The sequence below is a fragment of the Harpia harpyja genome, chromosome 2 (genome assembly GCF_026419915.1).
Source record: "Harpia harpyja isolate bHarHar1 chromosome 2, bHarHar1 primary haplotype, whole genome shotgun sequence".
In the NCBI taxonomy this organism is placed as follows: Eukaryota; Metazoa; Chordata; class Aves; order Accipitriformes; family Accipitridae; genus Harpia; species Harpia harpyja.
In genome coordinates, this window is record NC_068941.1 from 80,590,429 (window position 1) to 80,618,202 (window position 27,774).

Consider the following 27,774-nt stretch of genomic DNA (forward strand, 5'->3'; position numbering starts at 1 on the left):
AAGTGTTTTTCACTTACTGTCCCCCATTTCTAATGAATGTTTATGGTGATGAATGATTATCCTAACCTTCTAGGCCTATGTTACTCCAGTGAAACTTCAAGATCCGTGGAGAGTCCCTTCTCGATACAGAACACTAAGACAACTAACTACCCTGCCTTCTGCAATAACCCCCATCTCCAGTCCTCTCCTGTGAAAGAAGCATATGTTCAGTGTACAGGACAGCAGTACTATCCCAGCTCCTGAACTCAATCTATGTGATATATCTCATCTTACTTTGCATTTTATCTCTACTAGAGAAAATAATGCAACCAGCAGAAATACATAAAATAATAATCCTATTAATCAGAATGAACTAATTTCCCCATAGGGATGCAATAACTTATCAATAGTCATTGCTCGAAATCCAGACACCTCCATATGAATTCATACAGCAGTTTCAAAGTCGAGCAGTAACTACACCTATAGTTATTGTGACTACAATAGTCCCTGCTAATATACCACATGACAAGTTCTTTGACAGATGCATGAGAACCATGAGAAAAACTGGATATCTCATAAAACGAACAACTTTGTGAGAAAATTTCTGCATCAGATTATGGGATGTAATCTGGAAGAGCTTTATTTCCGTGCATTCCTCTCAATTACATACAACTCTCCACCATACAGTAGCCAAAACTATGGCCTGCTCTCACTTTACTAACTCTTTCTTGCCATCTGGGCTGTCTTTTCAGTCTCTGTTCATTTCAGGATCTAAAATGGTGATACTGGCAACAATATGGCAAATTAAAGTGAAGCTTTATTTGCTGAGATAGGTACAGAAATGAGCACAACATATGTCACTACTACGCTAATGGTTTTAGATTCACACAAGCTTTTAAATTTGCAGACTTGGCCAGAATGTAAACCAAATTTAGTATAATCCTAACAACACAAATGAACTTCAGTAAATGCATCTACATTAAAGCAAATTTATTCTAAGAGGGGCTGCACAGCATAAAGGTACTAAAATGACAGCAGTATGACTCATTCCTATACTGATTAAAGTAGTTATTAAACGCAGTTTTTCAGAGCCTGGTATTAAGCTGTTTCAATGTAAAATCCCATTAACTGTATAACACACTACCATTAAATTGCTCTGCCATCCTGAGATGTAAATGGTTTCTAAGAGCATTCAACACATGTATTATTTAAAACCTGAAGTGCTAATACAAGGTGGCAGATAATGCCCAAAACTATGACTTCCAAGCTCACTTCCCACTGAATTTAAATATACATGATTTTGGAGTCTTTATTAAGTTAGTCATAGCAGCTTGATCCCAAATCCTGTTTGCCTTACCCCAGTGAGCTAACTTAAAACTAGTCGTGTATCTCTGATTTGTACCAGTGTAACTGAATCACAATATTAGGCAATGAGTAAAATAAAAGCTTAGCATTTCAGAGATAAATCTAGTCTCGTTTATATGTGAGCAATAAATTTAAACTGAAAAACCTTAATTTTAGACATTCAACATTAGAAAGGAATAAAATTCCACTCTCAAGGAGGAGCTGCAAACCTAGAGTCCATCTCATCTCCAGTGAAATTGCTTTGCCATCTATTTTAATGAGAGTTTATCTACAAAAAACTAAGTTCATAAAAAATTTTCATTTGAATGTTCTTTTCTTACCTGCTGCAGTGCATTATCCAAAGTAAACATCTTACAAATCCAAGGACTACTAGAAACACTTGTATCAATGCTGTCATCAATTTGTACCCATTGTATATTTCTAGCTCCAAAAGTCACAAAACAACTACAGGAACCAACCTTTTCCCTTTCCTTCGTTTGGCTTACAATTTGCTTACACAACATTCACTGAAATGAAAAGAATTACTTTGGGTCTTTTTTAGAAATCTGACTTTCAATAACACAGAATATTACAAAAATCCTTGTTGATCTGTCAAAGGTTGTAAGTTTTCTATAATTATTTTTAAAGAGACTATTAACTCCCCTACTATGATTTTGTACACAAACATACATAAAACTTAGTATCTCTCAAAGCATAAAAAAAACTCACAGGTGGCCTTTTTTCCAGTACGGGTATTGGCAGAGGTATAGGAATGGCACGTGGTCTGGGTACAGTCAAATTAAATTCCTTTGGCTGAGTGACCGTCAAAGTCTTGACAGTGGTAGTATGATTACTTAATTTATCTGTGAGCTGTTCAATCAGTTGCTGTACTTTTGGCTGCCATCTTCAAATAAAAACAGATTTTTCAATTTTATTTCATTTTTTTCTTTCATACAAACTTACATGCAGTATATGAGGTTGGCATTCGTGCAAATTCTGTAATGCTTTCAGACATTCAATTTCAATAAAATTGACCTATGAATTTGTACTCATGATTTAGTCGGACAGTGTTACTTCACCTCTTGATAGATGCTAGTCCATTCAGACTACTAGTGGTGAAATAGCCACAGTTTTTACTGAATAAGCAACTATCTCGCCAGTTTGTTTTGCAGCAGGACCAGAGTGTGAATCAGAAAAGTAGCTGTCATAAGCTAAGGACACACTTAATACACTTAGATGAAGAGACTGTGAACAAACAGTGATCTGAGTATTGCCACTTTTACCAACTGACAGAGCATACACAAATCAATCTCAAAGTACAGGCAGTTCTAATAAAAAAATAGGAAGATGTAAGGAGTTTGGTGAATTAGCAAATGAACCCTCAGTGAACCCTGTGGGGCAGTCAAGATGATTTTGATTTCTCTGTGTTTGGATTTTGGCTTGTATGAAGGTTTGGACTTCTTCCAAGGAATGACAGGAAGGTGCCGAATTCAAGGTAAGACACAAACAAGTTATCACAGAGCTAATTATGGTGACAGCTTCATGTCAGTTATTCCTCCTCTATAAGTGTTCTATCCATAAGTATTACACATGCAATGGAGCTTTCCCAGAAATTAAAGAGCAGCTGACAATGCAAATTTACAGTAACTTGTTTATGTGACTGTGACCTTAGCTAGTACTGTCATTATGGGATGAGGCTTGCAAGTAACTTCTGCAAGTAATGCAGCTCCATTAAAATAGATAGGACTCTTTATATTAACCTCATTGACATTAGAAAGAGGAATACGAAGACATATTTGAAAGAATTTAAACTACTGAACTGATTAAACTGATCAATGCATTCTCAGCCCCCTGAAGGAATTTTCAAACCCAGTAACCAAATATAGTCTTTAATATTTTTGTACAACTTATTTTTACAACTTCTGGACAAAACATGGGTTTGTTACATTGAATGTAACTGACTGTGAAGGACAGCTCCAATAAGCTTAGTGTTAATGAAACAAGCAATAGATTAAGCATCTGCCTGCATGCATATGTACATATTAAAACTGTGTGGATATGTGTGTATATCTTTATACATCTCTATTGGTACCTTTATACTCTTGTAAGTATACATTATAATTAGAATCACTACAATGGAATATATTGAATCAAATTCTGACTTCAAATATATCCCTGCAGTTCCTGTAGAACTCAGTGGAATTTGGAGTATTGCAAGCCAAATCTATACTATACATTTGCTAATTTGGCATAATCTACATAGTATGAAAGGATTAATTCTACTGACTTTGACATGACAGTTAGAACTAGATGCAAACTCTTTTCCAGCTGACATTGTTTGTAGCACATTTTTGTCTTAACAGTGTTTGCAATCATCTGGGTTAATCTATACTGCAGTGAGGAGGATGTGAGATTGCAGCCACATTGGTGTACCAATGCTAGCTCTAATTTATCTGTCCTGGGTAAAAATGAGAGTGAAAAAGTGACACAATAGGCTGCAAAGCTACTGTTCTCCACATGAAAATGTTCCAGTTTGGCAAAAGTACTCATGCTACCATATCACCATCTAACCAATGTGTGGACACACCTGGCACCTCAGAGCATTTAAACTGTTAAATGATGTTGCAATTGTGTAAATAAATAATAATTTTAAAAGACTTGTTTACATGCTTATCTGATTTGCTCAGAAGGGATTTTATGACCATCGGCATAAACAAGTCCGTGCATAAAGCCAAACTCAGGGAAGTCAAACATCTATTTTCAAATGCTTAATGTCATACAGATGTTGAAGTGACTTATGAGGCATGAGTCTAACTCTGTAAGATAATTTGAACCTTGGATTTTTTTTTTTTCAGAGTATGATGTTTGATTTATTCAGGGGCACTGAGAAGCAAATGTACAACAGCTGTGAAAGGACTTTTCTATGAGAGAACCTTGCCTCTGGGTAAGTAAAAGGGATTACTATAGTCTCACGAAGACAGGAAGGGTTCCCAGTGACTTCAATAGCAGAAACACTTTAACAGCAAATTGAACTTTCAGGGGAAGCTTTCTCCAGCTTTTAAACTTTGAGGTGGCCGCAGGCTACTTAAGTACTGCTTACCTTAGCAGCGGATCAATCCAGTTCTCTTTTACATACAGTGAATCGTAGAACTGACTCCATTCATCTTTTATCCATGTGTTCAAATACAAGGCATTGAAGAAGAATCTAAGAAACTAATAATAAGTGGTTTCTTTTAAATATGAATACTGAAGGCATAGTGTATATACGACTACAAAAAGATAGTTGCTTTTACTACAAACACTGCTGAAGAACTTGCTTGTATTTTACCCTGTAATTATAATCCTGGGTGCTAGGTATTTGTAGGTTCTTCTTCATTCTGTTAGGACAGCCCCATCTCTTTCAGCCCTATTTGGTGAAATGCTAATAGATAATAAAATTTTTTTAGTGGCATAAAAAAAATCTAGGGGCTCCAACATGGCGATATCTTGATGCATTTTTATTTGCTTCAGACATTGTGAAACAAAAGGTTTTATTCAAAATTAATTACTACTGCAATACACTGATTTTAGTATAATTATACAATAGAGTTTCAGAGTCTAATATACCCACAATCAACTCCTGATTATCTATAGCTAGATGATCCATGGTGCCCAGAAACTTGTCAGGCCTGGCACTGCACCTGAATTACTTAAGTTCCTTTCAGCTTCCTAGGAACTGGGCACAGAGAACTGCTGAGAACTATAGTAACTGCTATACAATATGGCTTCTTCTTTTATTGAAATATAATTAATTGGCATATTCCCATCAAACTAGAAGACTGAAATTTGGCACACTTACACATTGTAGGGCTCTATGTGCTGAAGAAATAGCAACTAACATTTGAACTTTGGTTTCCCACTGGAGTTCACCAAAAGGTCAAGAGCCTTTCTTTAAAACTTGAACTGTTCAAATGGCCTTTTGAAACAGACTCTTCAAAAATGGCACTCAGATTCAGCCTGTATCATTTACAGCAATATAAATTCCAAACTTGAACCTGAACTTTTTCATTAAAATTCTTGGAAATGAAAGTACAAGCAAGTATCATGCTGAAATAATCCCAGTAATAGAAAAAAGCACAGTAAATAATACTGACATCATGAGACACACTGGAAAGCAGCGTGCAGTTACTTGAGAAGCTTCAAATGGAGACTGCAGAGCTTATTAGTTCAGACTTGGCATCAGCCCTATCTTGGGTTGGTTTCCACAGAGCCATATAAGTCTTTGTATTGAGTTTTTAGTTCTGGAGGACTACCAAGGAACTTAATTCACATGTGGTGCCAGGTCCAAGGTGGCTCAGAGCTTTGTGAATAATTCAGCTATAAACAATTCAGATTTGACTCAAGGTGTTTGCTGCAGATGTTCAACAGATGTAGAAAACCTGCTACTTGAAATCTGTAGTCTTGATGTGACCATTTCCATAGAATTAACCTGTAAATTTAGTCTTATTTTCATCTATTGTGCTTTTGGTAGAGTCAAAAGACTGAGCAACAATTGATGGACTAAATGAATATTACTCCCTTGGATTCCCATTCTTGTCTAGAAACTACTGCTCTTCCCCAAAATTGCAGATGCGGCATATCAACACACCATCCAAAAGAAGACATTTCATCCCTAAAAACATGACTATAAACTAAGTGTTGAATTGTGAAGAAGTTGGTTTTTTGGTGCTTCCAGATTCAGTGGAGTTTGCTAAGTATATGGAAAGGGATGCATTTCATTCCATTGGTCTAGAAACTAATTTGTTCTCCTTATGGAGGATCTTTTTCTGTAGTCCATGCATGCTGGATTACATTTTTCACCTAACATAGTAATTTGTACTTAAGCAATGTATAAATAAAATGCTAGAAGTCTAGACAGAGTTCATACTCTCCAACAGAATTGATGCATTATATATACACACTACTTCTACCAGTTATTTTAACAAAATTTTACATCCAGGTATCCCAGCTGTATATATGATTATAGACCCAGTGAATGTGTCCCCTGCCAAAGTACTCTTACTTTACAGAAGGTCCTGATTATACACAAAGTTTATAAAAAATGTGGTTTTAAACCCATGTAAGCAAGTGTGCATACAGGGGTGGATTGAACATGAGCTGATATACTTAAAATGAGGCAGACACAGAGGGGTGAAGATAGTTTCAAATTTCTAGGTATTCAGAGAGCTCACAGAAGAAGCTGATGTAGAAATACTGCAGGTGGTGATTTGTAAATCCTCCAGTTTTCTTTCCCTAGCTTTCATTAATCTCAACTCCACCCTCTCTGTGTCCTCAGTATTCCTCTTTTATAGTCTAGTCCATCTTCAGAAGCTTCAGTCAGTTTTCTACTGCATTGCCATGTGAAACTAAGCCTCTGAACTGCTGTTTCAGCTCTCCCTGACTGATCTCCATCTAGGTGTTCTAAATATTTGCTGTAACTATCTTTTACAAAGCACTTGCAACTCAACTACCTCTGCAAGGCAGATGAAACTATAATAAAGGCACACAGTGATTTCTAGCTGTTGTATTTAACAGCTAGCTATTACCTGTTGAGGCCTCCTGCTGCAACACCAGTTATGTACTGGTTATTAACATTTCACACCGTATTAAGACAAATGGGTAATTATGATTGCTAAATGCTATGATGTCCTCCTATGAGGTACAGAGAATGGTTAACTGTGTAAACAGGTATCAATACTGTGATATATATTTTAGTACTGTTTTAGTCACAGTCCCCGGAGAAATGCTATGATAAGGATATGCCCCAATATGCATCATACTAGAGAAGGCTTTGAATGCAGCCCTGGAACGGTTATCCAGGCAATGCAGGGATTGCAAATGGCAATGTAGCATTACCAGACATCATTTCTGACCAGAGTCTGCCAGAGCCAAAGTCAACAGTCTTGGTTTTGATAATCCATATCATGGATAGCAAATGTTGGCAGAATAAGACCCATCAAGCCATAGCACATTTCATTTCTTAACAATAGACACTTTTGTGTTTTGTGAACTGAATTGCTAGGAAAAATCCCTTATATTTCTGTTTTGTCTTTGGCCACATGTGACACAGGTGACAACCCCAATATCAGCAGTCATTGCTTTTACAGCAGCAAAATGCAGCTTGATGTTTTCACAGATTTCTGTTTGGATGCTACCAGCATCTTTCTCCTTAGAGAATTCACTGGACAGTCATTTTGGTAACAGCATTATTCTGCTTACTCCTCTGTCCTGTATGTTTCAAGAGTTTCACTACTCACAGAGCATGATAACCAAGATTAATTTCCCTTCTAGAAGTGGTGGAATTACACCAGAAATGAATTGTACCCATTTTTACTATTTTAATGTACTCTGGCTGTAGTAAGACAGGTGTGTGTAATTAAAGACTGTTTTGTAATGCAGTTTTACAGGTGGGCTGAATACCTTGCTTTTGAGAATTTGAACATGCCCTGCTAATATTCTTAACGTATTTTTACACAGTGGGATTTCATAGATTTCTAAATAACAAATAAAAACTGGGAAGTTTCCTCATCTGGTTTTATCTTTACATCCATGCAGTCATTTGCAGAGCTGTAATCCTTATATTCACAGCATAAGCTCTTGACTCTTGAGTTAAGGAAGTAACTGCAAGAAACAGCAGGTTCTGTTTCTCCATACAGATCAGCCACTACCTGAGAATGCTATTATTTTAGCTATACACACCCACAGCTATTTGCTGTAGTAGCAAAAGCAATCAAGGAGGTTCCTGTCCACTCCTCTCTTCACCTGCTGATTCTTTCCCTCTTATTGTAGTTTAATTCTTCAGCTATGCCAGCTGAACCACCTGTAGGACTACACCTTTCAACTGCAACAGAGAAATGAAGAGGAAGGCAAGAAGCTAAGAAGGCCTTCCTATGAAGAAATTGTAATGGGCAACTCTATTTTGAGGATCCTGAGGTAAAGGTGTAGAGAAAAGTATCCTAGCTTGGTCTCAGGTCCTTCTGCCGTTGTATGACCCAGCTTGGACTTTTTTTACCCCAGTGTCCACCATGAAGCTGATTTTGTCCTACTTCTTACTGATCTTGTTCTACTGTTCCTACTTCATCATAACAGCAATTACAATACCCAGTTCTTATGTAGTGATTTTCCTTTGCAGAGCTCAGAAATTCTTTATAAAGGACTTTACTGCTGTTAGAAGCAATCAGAACATGAAACAGAACAAAACAGGTTCTTGAATACTAGAAAGAAAACACTAGTTATTTTGAATTTTTTACAAGGCAATTAGGAAATTATAAAGCTGTTTACTTCAACTTTTTATTTCAACAGTGTATTTTCTCTAACATACAAACCCTTAAATTTTACAACAAATATAAAAGAATAACATATATGAATAATAGAACAAAAAAATAGGCTTGAGCTAGCAATGCATGTTCTTAGAAGAACAATCACACTAAAGTTACAAAATTGGGTTTTATCCTATGGTTCTGTAATTATACAACCATAAAGAACTTTTGCATGTATTCTTAACATTATAGAATGAGAGCTTATGATTTTCTGTTCAAGCAGATGAACATGTGTTAGTGAGGTAGCATTATTATTCTGCCTGGATATTCTGCCTAAATGAAAATATTTGAACCTGCATCAATCATAGGGAAACACTGTGACTTCAATTTGAATGGATTCTGTCATGCAGTCCTTTAAGAGAAAGGTCTACTCACACGAGTTGATCTCATTCAACTGAAGGCTACTCATTTGAGTAAGGTTTATCTGCATGATTAAGAAAATTCCATTCAGCCTGTGTTGTGCAGAAAAGTTTATTTTTTAATTAATCTATTCTAAGTAAATATATGTGAATAATTTTTCTGCATCTCAACTCAACTCAGACACAATAGTCATCAGGGCAAAATCTACAGGTCAGCATCCTGAAGAAGAATCCCAAATTTCTGACAAATTGTGTTGCTAAGGCTGCAGATCTGCCTTCTGCTGTTTTTGTCTCTGTTGCTGGGGGGACAAAATGCTGCTTCTAAATCCTCTGCTGCAGGTGCATTAATATAATCTAGCATCACTTTGGAGACAAAGAAGCTCTTCTAATGCAAGCGAAGAAAAGCTAGGTACCATGCTGAGGAGGATCTGATAAGGTACTTAAGCAAAGTTACATCTACAGGAAAAAAAGTAGCAGCTGCATACCATTGCATAATGCAGCACTTCCCTATCAGAACAGAGTTATTCCAGACAAGGAAGGAGAAATTATCTGAACTAGAACATCAGGGCACTGACGCTTAAGCCATCTAAAGCTAGGTGAATGGAATCAACAAGAGATAACTGGCAGGAAGTAGGAAAATTGTGTTGCTAGCTGAATGACCTCAAGATGCATCCAATCCAGTGGCTTGTGTCTAAGATGTTTACCAAAGAAGGGGCTGGGAGAGCATTTTAGACAGAGTGATTTGTCTGTCTACCAGATTATGATAATTCTTCCAGCCACTTCTCTGTTCTTTCTAATAGTTAATGAAATGTATAATTTTTGTCTCTGAATGGAATTAATAAAAACCATTCCATAGTAAACCCATCAAAACAAAGTGAATAGAGTGTTTCTAAAAACATTATGCAGACCACCTAACCTACTCTCTCCCTACATATTATAAAGCAACTCTGCTCATTAAAGAGACACTGGCATCCACATGAACATTCAAAGTAATCAGTATAAGGATAAACCTTAGCCCTTTGAGTATTAATTACTAAAATTTGCCTGTCTCTTGAATTCCATATTTGTTATTCAAACACCATGCTTGGACTATGCTTTGAAACATCTGGATGATCGAAGTTTACATATGCTGTGTCACCAGTAATTTCATTTTTAGCTCTTTTTCCTAAGAAAACAGGGCTTATGAGACAGCATTGCCACTCAGTTTATCCCTGTGCCCCTCTTTACGACATAGCTTTTAAGATAATCAGCACTTTGAACCATTTTGAAAGAGAAGCAGAAAATATATATATTTCCACAAATTTCATCAAAATTAGCAAACAAGTAGCGGAGCAAAACCCAAATTTGTGACTCCAGACAGCAAAAAGGCAGGCAGAACTTTGTTGTCATGCTTTCTGTTTGGCAGCATTGGTTTGGTCAATTGCACATATGTTGTAATGGTGTACTTGGTATATGCATAGCTCCACATGACCAATTGGTTTTGGGGAAGGAGAAAAAGTGATGGAGGGACAATAGGCTTGATAATCAAAGTGGTAGTGGCTTGTTCAGGGAAAAAAGAACACTAATCAGCAGGAACTGCAAGCTTCCATAGATTCATTGCATATCAGAAAAACTTCTTCTCCTGCCTAAAGTCAAAGAAAGAATGTGAGCAGACCCAAGAGTGAGTATGCAAGTTAGAGGGACAACTGTAAATCATGTGATTATTCTACCTTCTCAGATTATATAATATACATTTTAAATTGATCTTTGACCGAATATGAAATAGTCACTGTGAAAGTATAGAAACTGAAGGTTCTGTATTTAAACAGAAAATAATGCTAATTTCTCAATTTAAATTATCCTGAAAGTTGAGAAAAGTCATCTGATTAATCAAACACCATGAAGAGATCATTAATTATTTTTTTAAAATGTTTTGTACTTTCATTACCTTTTGCATTTTTGCAGTGTCCAGAGATTTCACAATTCTGCTGAAGTGCTGAAGACCGAGCTCTTCTAGTTGAAAAGTAGCCAGATAACAAATAACTATCAAAAGATACATACAATTAAAATGCAGGAGGGAAATTCTAATAAACCGATACCCTATACTCAGCATACTTTGGGATTTAGACTGTTACTTAATTTTAAATAGTCTTCAATATTGTTTATCCAACTATGCAATATAATGCTTGTAATATGAAGTTATAATGTTAACCCTGTGTTCATGATTAGCATCATGACTCTATGCTATGGTTCATATAAATTAGTTATCTCTTTCATAAGTCAGATCCAAGCTAGTGCAAATCTGCACAATTTTATGGAATTCTAACAGCTGAGGATCTAGGCACTTACACAAAAAATGTAAAACAATTGTAGTTATCTGAAGTCATTCATAGAGGTCCTTTCGATGCCTGCAAATATCTGTTTGCAGAACTGGGAGATCTACCACAGCAGCGTTTGGAATCCTGTAAGGCCAAAGGTAAGATCTTGCCATGATTTCACAGTCATTTCATTACGCCAACATCACCACTAAAATAAGCAGCTCTGTCAACCCCTAATTGCTTGTTCTCATCCCCTCCTTTTACTTCATGGTGTTTCTTCTCTTGGACAAGTACAGTCACCCACACAGCCAAGTTAAAACAGACTGTGAATTTTAACCTGAAGCGCTTTCTTGATCAGTTCACTGGATGACAGCTAAACACAAGTTCTAACTCAAGAGAAGATATGACATAGGGGTGAGAATACATGGCTGGTAATGAAAAAAAGGCCGGCTTGTTTCTTTGGGTAGTGGTACCAGCTTATACAACAAATATCTGCATATTCCATCTGTGAAATTCTGTGTTAGTCTGGCAACAACACAGGGAGAATAGGAGTCACGTGGCTCCTGAGAGACATGACTGAAAAGTTTCTGACAGCATTATGTTGTTGGAAACAGCTCACTTTTAGTGTAAGCAAGCTTATTCTGAGAAAATTTAATGTGAACAGGAGACATAAAAGGAAGTTTTGATAGTGAATTTTTCAACATATCCTGTTTTTAATGTTTTCAGAGAGGATAGCTTATTCTTCTGTTCCAAAATCATAGTTTATTATACATAACAAAAATTTTAAACATAAAATATCATAATTCCAGTATTTATTTCCTTTTTTTTTTGCAAGTGACTATTTTGCAGAAAGTGTTGTAATCTTTGTTTTTATTCTGAATTAGAATAAAACCAAGTTTTTAAATTGTGAAATTCTCTGGGAAATCCAACCCTGATTCTTGCATTCCCCTCTGACAAGTATGCAGTTTGATACAGGAAGAGGCATAGTCAGTGCTGTGAGATTTTTGCAGACCTGTGAAGTTCATGAGCTCCTGTATCAGCTTTCATTTGACCATATTCACTTTGATCAATTAGGCTTCACTTGCACTGCAGTATTTTAGCTGCCACCAAACAGTAACGATAAAATCAGTAAATTCTGACCAACGTGCTGCAGCCAACTCAGTGTATTGTTAGGCTTCAAAATTGTGCTTTAGCATAGCAACATATTTAAGCAGTCTTAGAGAACATACATTTATCTCCTACAAGCTTTATTAAATTCAAATCTGCTCACACATAGCAACAGCCTTTATAAGCAGCTTTGATCATTTAAGTGTCAATGCAGCTTGGCAAAGGGAATCACAAGCAGCTTAAAAAAATGTAAGCCAATGACCTTAGACTCTCAACTTGTTGATACAGGAAAATTTTCTGGAGCCTGCCCTCTGCCTATGATTAATGGAGGCTTTTGAGTGGACCAGTCCTGACAATCCAATTATAGCAACACTCAGCTTAAAGGTATAATTTATGTGCCCCAGACACTGACAAACATGGCTTTGGAGAAATGGAGACAATGAAGCATTACCATTTAGAATAAACTCAATATACTATTAATTTCATCCTTGACAATTTAGGTTCCCTTCCATTTGTTATTTGATTTAGATTTCTATACCTTTCCAGATTAAGACAGAAGCAACCAAAGTTGCCATAGAAATTTAGTAGCTTTTAAAACATAAAATGTAGATATACTTACACTAGATACATTTTTTTTTTCAACCACTTTGAATCAAATTGCGCAGACTTTTTAAAGTACCCACAAAGCTTCAGAACATATCTGACTTAGAGAACCAATGCCAGTGCAATTTGTGATTCCAACTTATTTAGGGACTTAATAAATCAACCTCAGTATATGCATATTAAATGCATAGTATAAAAATATTTCTAAATTACTTGTTAATGTACTTCTCAATGCCTGAAATAGCTTTTGGAGTAGTAACTACTCTGATTAACTAGTTCATACTATCAGATATAGTTGTATTGTAACTGATTCTAACCAAGTAACTAATAAAAGGGAAATAATTGACCTCACTCATGGAGACAGACAGAAGTCTATTTATGTCATTGTGATGCTCAGTAACAAAGAAACCCATGTATGGATAGAGACAGTTGTATCTTCATACTGTGAAACATGGTGTGTTCCTCAGCAAACAGAGCTTTGTTATACAATTTCATATCTGAATGGCAGAGATACTAGGTTGCATAGAAGAGAATAAAGGGAAATCAATGAAGAATATTTTTTTAAGTGATCGTTAAACTTCCAAGATACTTCTTCCAGCCACCAATTGATCCATCTGTATTCCATCTGCATGTTACCTAATCTGCAGGCATATTCTGCATAATTTTCTTAGGTAAAATTCTAGTTAACACCTGTGAGAGTGCAGACTAAATAACAATTTCAGGATTTAGGGTTTACCTCATAAGGCCATTGGAAAAGGTCCTGTACTTTGTACTGCACTGGGCACAATGACAATGCTTCAAATGTAATATAATATTAAGACCTACACTAGTAAAATAATATTTTTTTCAAGTTTTGTGGTAAACACATTTGGTGTTTTAAAGAAAACTTACCTATATAGAGATTACGCTCAGAAATCCGGCAGTATCTCCCATCCCGAACAAAAAAGGCATTGACTACCACATCAAATAAGGATTTATATTCTATGCATCCAGCTAGTGTATCCAACACAAATTTTTCTTCTGTCACATTAAGAGTCTATAGAGATACAAAATTAATAATGATTAATGTATCCTGGAAAGAAAATGTTAGTTGTGTACAAAAAGAAGTACAATCATTTTGAAGTAATTGGAAAACATGAAACAGCAGCGGCTTTGGCAGGGCTGACACACTTCTAATACTATCAAATATGGGCAGTCCTAACAAAGTAAAATGTGACCTTCCCCAATGTTAAACTTTCAGTCTATCTGCTGACATATGCATTTAAAGGCCTTGATGTGTGAATGTCAACAGTTAATGCAAAGAAAATTTTAAGTCTCTGAGCTATGAGCAATGATTAACTTAGTCAACAGTATGAGAAAGTTTCAGTAAGAGTTTGCTTTTCCAGTAGGAAACCTGTTCTTTGTAGGTGAAGTCTGTGCTACATTGGGAGACTAAATTGAGGGGAGAAGCTGGACAGGGATTATGGAAAAGACTCCTAACTGCTACTGTAACCTAATATTGGAGAATATGACTAATTTAAACTAAACCTGTCAGTGCCAGGACTCTTGTTCATGCAGACTGTTTGTTTCTTATACAGCTGTGCTCTCAGTCACTTGTAATGTTCATGCAATACCATAAGAGAACAGAAAAAGGAGGGTCAGATGCTCACTGCACGCCATTTGGATCCTACCTCATAATCCCTTCAAAAAGTTTGAATGCTCCTGACTTTACAGAGAGTTTCACTCATAATAAATAACCTATGGAATATCTGTTACTACATGAGATAAACTTCTAGTATGAACCACCTTTAAACATTGCAAGAAAGTCTGAGACCCAGAACAATTTGTTATTACATGAATTGAAAAAGGACAGCCACACTATGACAAAATGACAAACAATAATGATTCTTTGGCTTAAGGAGGTTAGCCAAGAAGCCAAGAAAAAAGCTAAGTACACCTTCTGAAAACATGTAGTCCACATTTGATATATGATCTCTCCCACAGCTCTGAGATGTGGGAACAATTGAACTGCAATAATATATCAGATGAGAGGTTCACCTTGCCTACTAGGCTATCTGCTAGCATCTTGATCGCTTTATTTCCCTAATGTGATTCATTTCTAGTTTAAAGGTATTATCAGAGGCTGCTGGAAGGAACTATGTGAGTTTTCTGATGTATGATGATATATAAGGCTTTGAGACTGAGCAAATAAAAGACAAAACTTTAAAATTACAGTTCTAATTTTTAAATTTAAAAAATGATGCAGAAGCATTCCAGGTGTATTTTCTCAGGTTGTCGTTCAGAGTAAGCATAATACTTTTTCACTACTCCTGCTCAAAAGACAGGTTTCATTACTTCCAATCTGTGCATCATCACTAGGAAAAAATAATGCCTCCATATAATTGTCTCCATATCCATATATATTTATGTATGCACATATACCTACACATGTGCAGGCAAAATTACACCTACATATGTCCTTGTAATTTCTTTACTGCCATTGAGATTACACTAATACAGCTGACTACCTCTCTAGCAGAACTGTAATAGACAATATTACTAATTAAAGGCTAATAATAGTTAAAATGATAGAAAAGCTTTATTTCCATATCTAAAGTAATCAGATATGACTCTGAATATATTCTGTGATCCAGATATGTTGGGTAAGAGAAACAGAGTGTAACCAAACTAATCATTACATGGAGACATGGAAGCTTCACAAAGTCTGCTGGGCAGCATACAGACAGTGCGAATAAGCAGGGTATCACCTACATTCTTAATCAGGGCTCTAGAGAAAGAAGAACCAACAGGTTGCAGCTGAGATGGCAGAAAGATAAAGGGGGATGCATTTGGCAAAGTGGAGCCAACTGGAGTGAGGTGGCAAAGAAGGAAAGGAGTGAAAAGTAAGGTAGGGGAAAACAGGAGATACAGAAGGGCATAGATGGAGGATGGACACAAATGGAAGGGCAGAGGAAAGAGACTGAACACATCCGAAAATACGCAAAAAAATTAATTTCATGGGAAGCATGGACTCCATCTTGCTAAGCACTGAGAATTCTTGTGAGGCACACAGTCCATTCCAAACATACCTTTTTTGGATGAAGATTTATGAAGTTCTTTCATAAAACTGACACAGAAAATCCAGAAATCTAACCTCCCACTAAATGCTCAAATATATATCCCATATTTGATATGAGATATCTGAGAATTCACCACAAAAGGCAAAAGCAAACCTAAATACCTGAATGGCAAAGTGAGACAGGATGACGTAGTTCCAGTAGAAGTAGGATTGTGACATTTTGAATCTAAACCAATTGGTTCCCTTGAACAAATGCTGTTCGTCATGAACAGATCTATCTGCAGACAACAGTAACTCTGACAATAAACAGAAAGTCTATAGTAAAACTGGACAAGCACATTGGAAAGAAGCCCAACAAAAACTCTCACAACTGTCTCTGCTAGAAAGCTAGAATATAAATTGTTTCCAAGTTCTTTATTTGATTAGAACCTTTGCATTCACCTTCTGAGTACTTTGATATATCGTACATGTATAAAATGCTACAACAAACCAGTGCTTTTCAAATGTACTTTAGAGAGATGACCAAAAGTAGACGGATAACAACAAGATGACACCAGTGCCGAAATCGTATCTCCTATACAGTAGAGACTACAGCATAAAAATGCAATTGCGTATTTACATTTACTCTGTTTTACTGTTCTGAGTTAACAAGTCAGTCAGAAGTTAGTTGTTAGGACAAACACAGAAAGAAGCGCTTACTCTTGCATACTCCCTGAGCAAGAAGGTACATAACCACTACATGGCCTTGAGCTAAGCAACAAGGTGACGGGAGGTGCAGCCCGAGGACAACCGTGCCCCAGAACTTCAGTACTGATTGGTAATTTGGTGGACCACAGGCCAAAAAGTCTTGTCATGACATATTAACAGTTGAATCTGCTTTCAACTACAAATGGTACTAAATGTTCCATTTCTACATATAAAAATTGAGAATAGTTAAGCAGCCTGCAGCTGTGTCATCTAAGGAAGTGATCTCATCAGAACTCATAATAAACTAAACAAGACTGGGCAAGATGAATACTTGGATAAGAAATCTCAAAGGTGAGCCAGTTGTTGGTTGAGCCAGTTGTTGGTTGAGCCCTGCTGATAATCTAGTGAATCAAAAAGTGAGCCAATGCTTTAAAACAGTTAGGATACTCTCTGCACAGAAAGTGAATTTTGTCCTCAACAAATTTCATCAAGGATATTTACAGTTTATCTGTATATCTGAAATCATAATCACTTTGGGAAAGTAATATGTTGGGTATGCGTAATTTCTAGCACTAATTATGTTGCATTTTGTGTCAGTGGGATGTATTTCAGAAGTGGGTCAAATGATCCTGAAACAGTACAATATGATGACAGATTGTACATTTATAGCACCTTTTGTATGAGGTTCTCAAAACACTTCATTAACATTAATTGTGTTTAATGAAATTCCTTTTGGCTAGTATTATTTTGCAAATGCAGGAACTATGGTATGGAGCAGCTGGGAGATTTGCCCCAGGCGACACATTGGTGTCATTGGTATCATTGGTGGCAACAAGAATTAATAAATGCTAATTTGTGAGCCTTTGTTCTGTCCATCAGGCCATCTTCTTACCTTTTCAAGTATACTTTACCTCATGTATTTCTCTGAAACAACTAGAAGTTAGCTGTGTTTGCAAGTCTATTGTGTGTGTCCTTCAGCATGAGGAAGACCAGATAATTTACAGGTGAAAGTAACACATGCAGCTATCATCTGCTGCTGCCCCAAATATTGAAATTTATCAGAAGAAAAATAGGTCTTAAACAATATGCCTATTCTATGCTCAGGAAACAACCTCTCTATCTCTAATGTTACAGCTTATTATTTGTTGTTTTGCTGTGTAAAGCATAGTAAGTTTATGGTAGATGAATACTGGATGGTCCTATATTCCTAATATTTGAAAGCCTATATATTACTGTGTTGACCAATTGATGCACTGGATATAAGTAAAATACAGTTATATGTGTTCACAATGTCATTCCCATACAAGTGTCTGAAAGTGTTCTCTCTATGGCATTGAATTTTGGCTTTTTCTGATTCCCAAGTGTTTAAGTTGTAAAAGAATGATCCTGTCTGAAATTATCCTGAATGATCCTGTGAAAAAAAATGTGACTCTTGTCTGAATATCTGCTGATTGGCGTTATCTCCCCCTTTTGAGAAATCCCCAATGCCCTTAGCCTGCTTCCATGGACATATTTTCCTTGCTCCCTGACACTTAGCTGTAGCTGGGAACCAGTCAAGTTTCTTCAAGGAGATTAGAGACCATGTAAGAAAGCTTAAGCATAGGACTTTGTACACAAACAACTTTCAACATGTGTTAGTAGAAGAAATAGCATGAATTAAATGGAGAACTATCTGCAAAGAGCAAGCTTTGCCACCGTGGGTGTATGGTAATATGGATGGTTACAATGGCACCTGTTTAAGGTCCAGAGAGATCAGAAAAGGATGGGTAAGGAGAGAAAGAAAAACTCTTGCTTCTGGAAAGGAAGAAAAAGAACATCAGCCATGCTCTGCTTGAGACTTCTCAGGGTAAGGATTTAGTTTAATGTGAAACAAACATTTTAGAAAGAAGATAATATTTGATGAAAAGATAAAATAGCTTTCACCTCCTGAGAGAACTGAGTAATAGTATGTACTGAACTTGTCTACTTCTAGGCAGAATATGCACCTTTTGCAGATGCAGTCTGATTAATTTATAATGCTTCAGATATCAGTGCTAGTCCTCTCCAAAGGTCTGATCAAATTGCTGTGGAAATGAAAGAAAATATTCCTATTGACTTCACTGGGGTTTGAATCAGTCACCAGAACCCAGTCCTCTTTCCCTCCGAAGTCACTGAAAATGCTGCCAGTAATGTCAATGGAGGGCAAAAACATGAGATCTTAGGATGTAAGTAGGAGAATGTCCTGCCTCTACTATTTACAGTCTATGTTGCAGTCACAAGCTAGTATTTTCATCTTCATGTGATAATGCTGACCATCTTGAAGAGGTACAGTTAACGTTGTTTTCCCTTGTACTTAATACTAAATCACATGAGCAGAACATTGCAGAAAAATCAGATTCCATCCTTTCTTAGGAAGATCCTAATCTGCATTTACGTCGGTAACTAATAATACAAATTAGACTTGTATAATGTAGTAGGAATTTTTACCACATGTATCAAAATAATCTTGCATTACATTATTTTCATATTTAAAACTAAATCTATGACTTTTGACATTTAGGGATTTTACTCACAGTTGAGTGGGCACGTGTGAGACACACAGCTGAACCAACACAAATGAGAATTATTAAGAGTTATGCCAAATTACACCATGTTCTTGTGAAATGGAAAGCTCATAAACAGGTTCATCTTGCTATCAACATGGGAGGGATAAAGGAGTAAAACAGTAAATTTGGGGTGGCAGTTCTGATTTTACAGAAGTAAGCTTTTCAGTAGATGGGATGTATAAAGGTCAGTATGATGGGTCTGAAAATATTCCACTAAAAATAAAGTGAGTTATTTGCATAGAGAAAGGCACAACCATTGCATGGTAACTTCTGTGTTAAAATCTGTCTCTTGTTATCATAGCAAAAGCTTGATTCTAACAGTCACAAGGAAGAAAAAAATGCCTGGGATGCTTTGGTTAGGTACAAAACTTAATCTTTTTTCAAAATGAACAGATGCAGTCCATTTCTATAAATGGCCTGATGAAACGATATCCTTATGTACAATATACACTGGATGAAGGATCACTCTGGATATGGATCGTTTTTGATAGATTTAATTGAAGAATACTTAATAAAAAGAAAGGCGTTTAGTACACAAGAACGATGATATCATCTGGAGGGCATCGGTCTGATGAAAGGAGTATTAAAAAGCATTTAGGAAGATAAACAAGAAGTAGTCTGGGCATTCAAATGAAGAACAATAGAAATAGAGATGTAAATTTGAATGTGAATACTAATAATTTAAAGAACCAAGACAGACTTAAAGAATTATTTTAAGTTAAAGTGTTATTCAGGATAATTCAAATTGACTTCTGTTTTAATGGTAACAAGGTCACAACGTCAAAGCAAAAGCATTTATTTGCACTTATTATTTGGTTTTAGGAGCTTTGAGGGACATAATATGATTCTTTGTGATTGAAGGTGAAGGCTTGTTTGTTGCAACTAGGGATCACCCATCATATTACTAATGAACCTATGTTCTTACTGAAAACATTTGCAGTGAAAAACAAGTCCAATATTATGTTGTAAACATCATAACTTACAATACAATAAACATGAAGATTGTAAATAACTGAATTACAAGTCAAAGTGTAGTTTTCTTCCTGGAAGAATATCAAGTCCGATCATTCACTGAGAACAACAAATAGAAATTCTTTTTATGATGTAAAATTCACATGTTGCAGAAATAAAATGCATGGAGTTTAACACAGAATCACCTCTAGACTAATTTTGATCACAACATTCTAATTAGAGGAAACCATGTTATTTATCTCGCACTACTCAAAAGTTTAAAATCCATACCATATATAGTTTGCATTTCTCTAAAAACAGGAGGCTGAATCAGTGAGTTTCCCCAACTCCACTTCTATGTAGAAATGTGAACTAGGAGTTGGAAGATGGGAACTGAGACTGGAACCTGTCTTTCTCTCTTGCTTCCTGAGCGGCCTTGTAGAGATTATGTTCTCTCTTGACACCTTGGTTTTAAACACTATTAAATACCTGGCACTCCAGCAATTTATTTATACATTTCCATCACACCAAAAGATGATTCTATCTTTATACATCGAGTGGTTCAGACAGACCTGCACTACTGTCAAAGTAATGGCTTACCTCTGGTCTTTTAAATTCACTTTCTATTCCTTTAGTACTAATTTTCTGATTCCCTATTTGTATTTTGAAATATTGAGTGGTTGCAAAGTGCAGTAAGTGAAAAAAAAAAATGTATCCCAATGGTTATTGGATATGTTATCTGCTTGATCTACCTCACTTACAAAAATGCAGGGAAAGATGGGTGCTTTTTCAAAGCAGTACGCAGGGATTAGATGTGTGGCCGCTGTTACTGTAAATGGAGTGTGTAAAGCTAAATCCCACACACAGCTAGGAAAACATAACTCTTGATAGCAGTATCTAATGCCATCATTTCTCTGTAAATAAAGATGGCCAACTACTTATCTCATTTACACCAATATATGTACAGAGTAATGTTTCTGACTTTGGCAGTCACTCTGGAATACACTTGGAAGCAGGCTGTACACCCAAATGTTTTCCAAACAGATTTCTATCTCAAAGCTTGAGACAAGATTTCCTACAATGAAAGAATATGTTCAGATGGGAACACTGATATTTAAATAAAATCATAAAGATGCATTCAGAAATAAAAATAATAATAATAAAGAGGTTGCTTCTGCTTCTGTTGAAGTTAATGGATATCCTCCTATGCTATTCAAGAGGAACAAGATGAGAGCAGCTCACCTGGTCTGATACAAGGAACTGGTATTTGATAGAAAGTTGTCAAATTTTCAGGTTTTTAATTAGCTATTTGGACATAGTAACTGCAAATCAAATGCAGGGAAATAGCTAGGGATGTATTTTCAAAGTGGCACACAGGCGCCAAGCAGTGCCTTACAAATTTGGCCTTTTGGTTTTCTTATGAAAATCCATACACATTTTGCCAAGTGAAAAATATCAATTTGCATATGTTTTGTGCAAATTTATACTGTAACAGTAAGCTCCCCTCAAGATTCTGTGTGCCCTTACCACGCCCAGCCCAGGGCAAGCAGAGCTTTCACTACAATACAAGATGAAACTGGGACAAGCCATACTGGGTCAGTCTGGGAGCTCAAACTGATAGAAGAGAGCCTGTCTCGCCTATCTTCTCTGACGTCTGCCTCTTGTGGGCTTCAGTCTGAAGAGAGAGAGATTTCTGATTCGATTTAGGTACAGTAGACATTGGAACTGAAAGTGCAAGAACTTTGAGGTGAGCAGAACAAAACCAAAGAGGTGAACAGGACTTGCTGGACAGTGACAATAGCACACTGGAATCAACAACTTGAAGAGATGGAACTGGGACAGGTTAAATGAAGAGACCTGGGCAAGTAAGTTTGAGGGTAAGTAAGAGAAAGGACAGGGACAGAAAGGTGATGGAGCTTAGAAATGAACCCAGTTTATCTTTCTCTTCCATCTACCCAATATTTGGCTAGCAGATTGTTCCAAACCTCTACAGTACAGCCATTTCCAAACCATTCTGAACTGCCGAAACATAAAAATTTCTATACAGTCTTTATGAAAGAGCAAAATATACTATTAGTATTTCACACAATGATGTATTTGGGGTTTTGTTTTAATTATTTATCTAAATTTACATGTAAGTAATATTAGAGCACCTAGAAATTAAGAAGAAAATCTTGCTGAAGAGTTACTACACAAACCTCTGGATTGTGTCACCTTTGCAGCAGCACAGGGAAACCAGTGGAAATGTTGTGTTGGATTTCCAGCAGAATATTCAACAAAGACTGATTCTATACTTAGTAAAAGATCCAATATGGAAATCTACCAGCTACTTCTTGCTATCATTTGCAAAGTAAGTATATTTTCATCCTACAGCTTCGACCCCCTGGATTTTATGCCTCTTTCTTTTTTTATATATTTATATTGTAAAGTCCTTCATTGTAACATATATTTGCTTGCCCACTTCCACTTCTTTTCCTGTGCCTCACTTCGCCAGCCATTTTTACTGCTTTAATTTGCAAGGATTCCCACAAGAATGGTCTTATGCCCCTGGTAGGCGGTTGACAGGGATATTTGGATCAAGACAGATTGTGCCTTCCAGACTCACTCTCTTAGGGCTAAATCTAACTTCCTTTCATAACATATCCACATTTATCATGTACACAAATAAGAACTGTAAACTACAGTCTAAAATGCAGGCCTCTCTCTGTGACATTTCCTTGTTGTTGTTGTCAGCTTAATTTCAGCAATGCTAAAACAAAACTTCAGTGTTCTCATGCTGTTTCTTTCCTCAATTATTGGTACTATTGCCACCCTGCCTGTCAGTCAAACCCATAACTTCAGAGGTCATTTTTCATGTAGACTACTCTCCAGGATATCATAACCAGTTTATGTGCACATCTTCTTCACTCTTTTTGGATAGTAGGTTTCAAGCAGTATTTTCCTATCACTTCACAGCTAAAAATCTAAGGTAATGTCTCAAAATTTTCTATTTAATTGTAATAAACATCTCTTTCCTGGGTTTAACTAATCCAATCTTTCTCCAGCAAATCAACTATCTGGAATGCTATCGTTAAGACCATTCTGCTAGTCCAATGTTTTGACCCACTTACTCCACCTAGCATCTCACAGTTGATTCTAGCACATAAACAAAAGCTGCTTGTCTTTGCTATCAAGATGCTTCATAACTCAGTTCCATTCTACCTATTACGTCTTATTCTTTACTGATGTCATCCCCCATTTCTGATCAGCCAAGGATGCCCATCTTCTCATTTCATTTATTAGATTTCCAAACAAGTCATTTTATTTACTTTCAGTCAGTTCCTACAAACAATCATATTGCTCTTTGAAACCTACTTCATTCTGACAGAGGTTTTGCTCCGCAAAATGTCTGTTGCTATCTGCTCCTTGCAGTTCAGGTGAGAATGTGTGGCTGCCTGAGGTACTTATCTCCAGTATCTGGCACTTGACAATACTGGCATCTGTAGTGGCTCCTGCAGCCTGGCAGAGACACTACTGGGGTGCTGAACTCCCTTGAACATATTCTGGAATGACCTGTGCGTGCTGTCTTTTTATTTTGAGAGAAATAGTCTAGCCCAAAATTGTTGGTTTCACCAGGAACAACCACAAACAGCTGGACAATAGGCTAACAAGCATATTTTATGTAGGTCATCAACAGGTTATCAAAGAACTAACCAAGATACCTCAGATATCATATTAGAAGGAAATAAAGACTATAAAACATCCAAATACAATAAAGATACATAATATGAATGAAACATACAGTGTTGATAATGACGGGAATCTAATTGTACTTTTAGGGGATGGAAAACTAATTAACCAATTTGAAAAGTCTAATAGCATAGAAGACAGTTACTTGTAGAAAAGTCAAGTCTGATATACTGCATATCTAAGTAAGTAAATAAATGTAAAGAGACCTGTCTCTTGCAACTATTTAGATTTGTGCTCCTGGAATCTGACCCTCCTCATTTTTGTCTGGTTAGTAGTACACAACACTAGGTTTGCTAGTTGTCATGCTGCTAGCATGAGACATACAGGCTTGAATCTAGTCTGTGATTTAAAGTGATACCATTAATCAGGGTACAAACTGGAGGAAGTTTCTTCATGGGTCAGTTAATATCGGCTAATTGGTAAGTGGCCAAGCCTGGAAATCATGTGTACAAAAATGCAACAATATTTTTAGTATCATATGCCTATTATGAAACAGAAAAGAAAGAAGTGAAGTGAATATTCCATAATGAATTATAATCACCCATTTGGTACTGAAACAAAGTTGAATTTTATATAAACATAGATCTTACTTTTTACTTTCTTAGATAAATTCACAGCTAAAATATTATGTAGTAAGTGAGCTGAAACTATCCCAGAGGAAGATTTCTGCCTTACCTTTGGCATCAGGTATCCTCCCTGTTCTTCCCCTTTTGAAAGTGTTTATTGCGAAACTTAAGATTCATGTTTCTCTAATGGAGTTACTGCTTCTTTTGTCTTTGTATCACCTTTCCCGGTCTGAGAAGAACAATGATCTGAATATTTTGGCAGCAGTGGTAGCTGAATTTACCTGCTCTCTATCCAGTGAAAAATGATTATTTTGAAACTGGATCACCTCCCTGATGTAATTCAGCATATGAATGCACAAAGAGTTATGCCGGTACTACAAGGCAGGAAGGCAGTGGCAGAAACTAGGGGCCTGAGTGGAAACTGTTTAAGAAAGCAAGCACCCAAGAAATGTTCATGGATCCACTGCCTCAGCCTCTGATTTTCATATCGCACCTCCACAGTTTTATATTCTTGTAGTCATTTGTGTTTATGCAAAATCTGTGTAAAAGACCATCTAATTGGAATACCACTGTTTTAGACTTTATTGTCAGAAGTGGAAATGAGCACTGGAGCTACATGGCAGTGTGGCATCAGGGCTCCAACAATGTAGTTTGATAATACATGGCACGCACAGACAATAGCAGTCTAAACAATATTACTGACTTCCCTTAGTGATTTTCTAAAGCTGATTCAATGCAGTAGCTGCATCAGCACAAGTCAGGGTGGCACTGAGGACAAAGAGATGGGAAGAGGTGACAGACTATGGTCAGGAAAGGATGGGAACTGCTTCAGCCAGTATAGCTACATATCGGCAAATCTTGGTCTGGTTACTTGCAGTATTAGATTAAAATCATGTAGCTGATTTACTGTCACTTGCCTTCTCTCCCACTGTTCTGATGGTCACCTACGTCCTCAAAGCAAGAATACCTGATCCTGTGAGTCAGCTTCTGAACTGTATTTGTATATACAAATGGGTGGTACTGACAGAAACTTCTATTTGGAAGGAGGAAAGGAGATAGGAAACTACAAAACAGCTTAGTCAGAAGTGGAAGAGAAGCTTTCTCTATCACTGTCAGATCCGTTTTAGAAGGTTGTTGCTTTCCTGTTTTTTGTTGCTACCCAAGCAGTTTTTCAACCCCTCTGATCTTTACTTCCTTGTTTTCTGGTGGTAACCATAAGAAATTTGGACTTTACTCATGAATGAAATACGTCACTGTAAGAAAAATCTGTGAAAGTTCCAACAACATGTTAGAAAACAGGTATCTTTATATTTAAAATCACATAGTAAAACAAAGTAAGCTGTGTAAGATGAACTGAAACTTAATATACCTGCAACATCTTAGCTGATTCATTCAAGAAATCCTCCACGCTCTGATTTTCAGGGTTAAATTTGTTAAGCTGTTGGACTATTATTGCAATATGTTTTCCATGGCTGACCATCTTCACCATGGAGAATCCTATAAATATAGTAAATCATTAATTTTTCATGCCTCCTTCAGTTGTAGCATAATGTATGTTGATAGGCTCACAGAGAAGGTATACTGCAGTAATGTAGAAGAGAACATTTAGGTCAAGCTTTCAAAATCATAGTTACTCAGAACAGCTAACAGGAGAAATGAGAATACAGTACAAACATCAATAAAATAGAAGACATAATTACATATTTCTTATTCTGCAAGTGTCTCAAAAGATCCTTAGGATGATACCTAAAATGGTTTCGGTATCAGGTTATTTGACAAAATATAATTAAAGTTAATACTAGAGAAAAGCATGATGTGAATTTTTGCATGTGTGCTATACAGGTCCTATTTAATACATTGCTCTTCCCAGTGAGATGCAACTGAAAGCAAAATTTTAGTCTTAAATCTTATCACATGTTGCTATTAACAGCCTATTTTTCCAAAACAATAAAAGAATAGGAACAGAGGGGAATTATAAGGAACCAATGAGACAGTGTTGGTCAGCAAGCTGGGCAGTGATCACAACACATCAGCAGTCTAGGCCACAGTCAAGGTTTTTGAAGGCACAGCAGTTGGGTACTTCTTACGTTTGATGCTTTGTTTGTGAAATGACTGGATTACATCTATCTCAAATGATGTCTTACTCGTATGTGTGAGAGTTTGCAGAACTGGCTAGCTCAATTTTAATGGTCACGTGACAAGAACTGTAATGCATTTGTTTATACGCATGCAAATGTTGTGTATGAAAGACCAATGATAGTAATAATCAGGGCTGAAAGTCATTAATCTGGTTTAGCAATGGAAAAAATGAGCACAGAAGTAATTTTCCATGGTGAAAATAAAAATATATTTTTGAAAATCATTCTTGTATTTTATATATCATTGTATTTTGACATTAGAAAAGAATGCTTGATCAAGATGATTCATTCCCACTGTGGTAAAGATAATTCATTTTTTGTTTTAAAATGCTATCATAACATTTCAAATACAGCATTTTTGTACTCTGCCTTTCAGCACTATCATACTCAATAATAATTGCCTAACCAGCACTTTCAATTACTAATCTCAAAGCGCTGAAAAAAAGAGTTTGTCTGTGATTATGTTCAATATAGGCATTTAGTTACCTGGTATGATCAAGACAAAATGTCCAATTAAAAAAAAAAAGTCCAGCAAAACAGGGCTGATCATGACAAGGGATGGCAAGTAAAAAACAGAGGTGCTACTGTGTCTCTGTCACAGAGGGAATCACCGTTTCTCCACTCCTCTGAGAATCATGATCTGTTTCTCTGCACCTGTCAAGGTTCTGACACTCACAAGAGATTTCGGATAGGAGAGAGAGAAATACCTCTGCACTCATTCAGTCTGAATCATAATTCAGGCTCCAACAGCTCTACCAGTGACAAATATTTTTTCTTCTGGCATAGCAGAAATAAGTTTGAGCTCTCTTGCTCTGTACATGCTGATACTCACTCCTCTGCTCCAAATGACAATCATTAAAACCAAAAACTGGAATATGAAAACCAAGACATATAGTAACGCCTTGAGAACTCTGGACATACAGGGGTTCTTAACAGAAAGAACTTCACGTGTGATTGTATTTAAACAAACTGCTATTATTATGATCAATGTTTTAAAACATACACATCAGGAATAAATTGCTTTATGTTATGAC

The 27,774-nt window shown here is 36.4% G+C and overlaps 1 protein-coding gene across 3 annotated transcripts in view; it reads right to left on the bottom strand.

Annotated features, from left to right (window-relative positions):
- The window catches only part of CFAP99 (cilia and flagella associated protein 99), a 62,080-nt gene that overhangs the window by 32,975 nt on the left and 1,331 nt on the right, over window positions 1-27,774 (bottom strand). Inside the window, exons 2-6 of one of the 3 annotated variants that reach the window (XM_052780657.1) lie at window positions 25,972-26,099; window positions 13,918-14,062; window positions 10,947-11,041; window positions 4,424-4,536; window positions 2,053-2,227 (exon numbers count right to left, since the gene is read on the bottom strand). In XM_052780657.1, coding sequence (XP_052636617.1) covers window positions 2,053-2,227; window positions 4,424-4,536; window positions 10,947-11,041; window positions 13,918-14,062; window positions 25,972-26,091 — 648 coding nt within the window. In that variant the 5' untranslated portion in view covers window positions 26,092-26,099. Of the gene's footprint in view, window positions 1-2,052; window positions 2,228-4,423; window positions 4,537-10,937; window positions 11,042-13,917; window positions 14,063-25,971; window positions 26,100-27,774 lie in introns of all 3 variants that reach the window. The other 2 variants (XM_052780656.1, XM_052780658.1) reach the window with 2 other exon arrangements.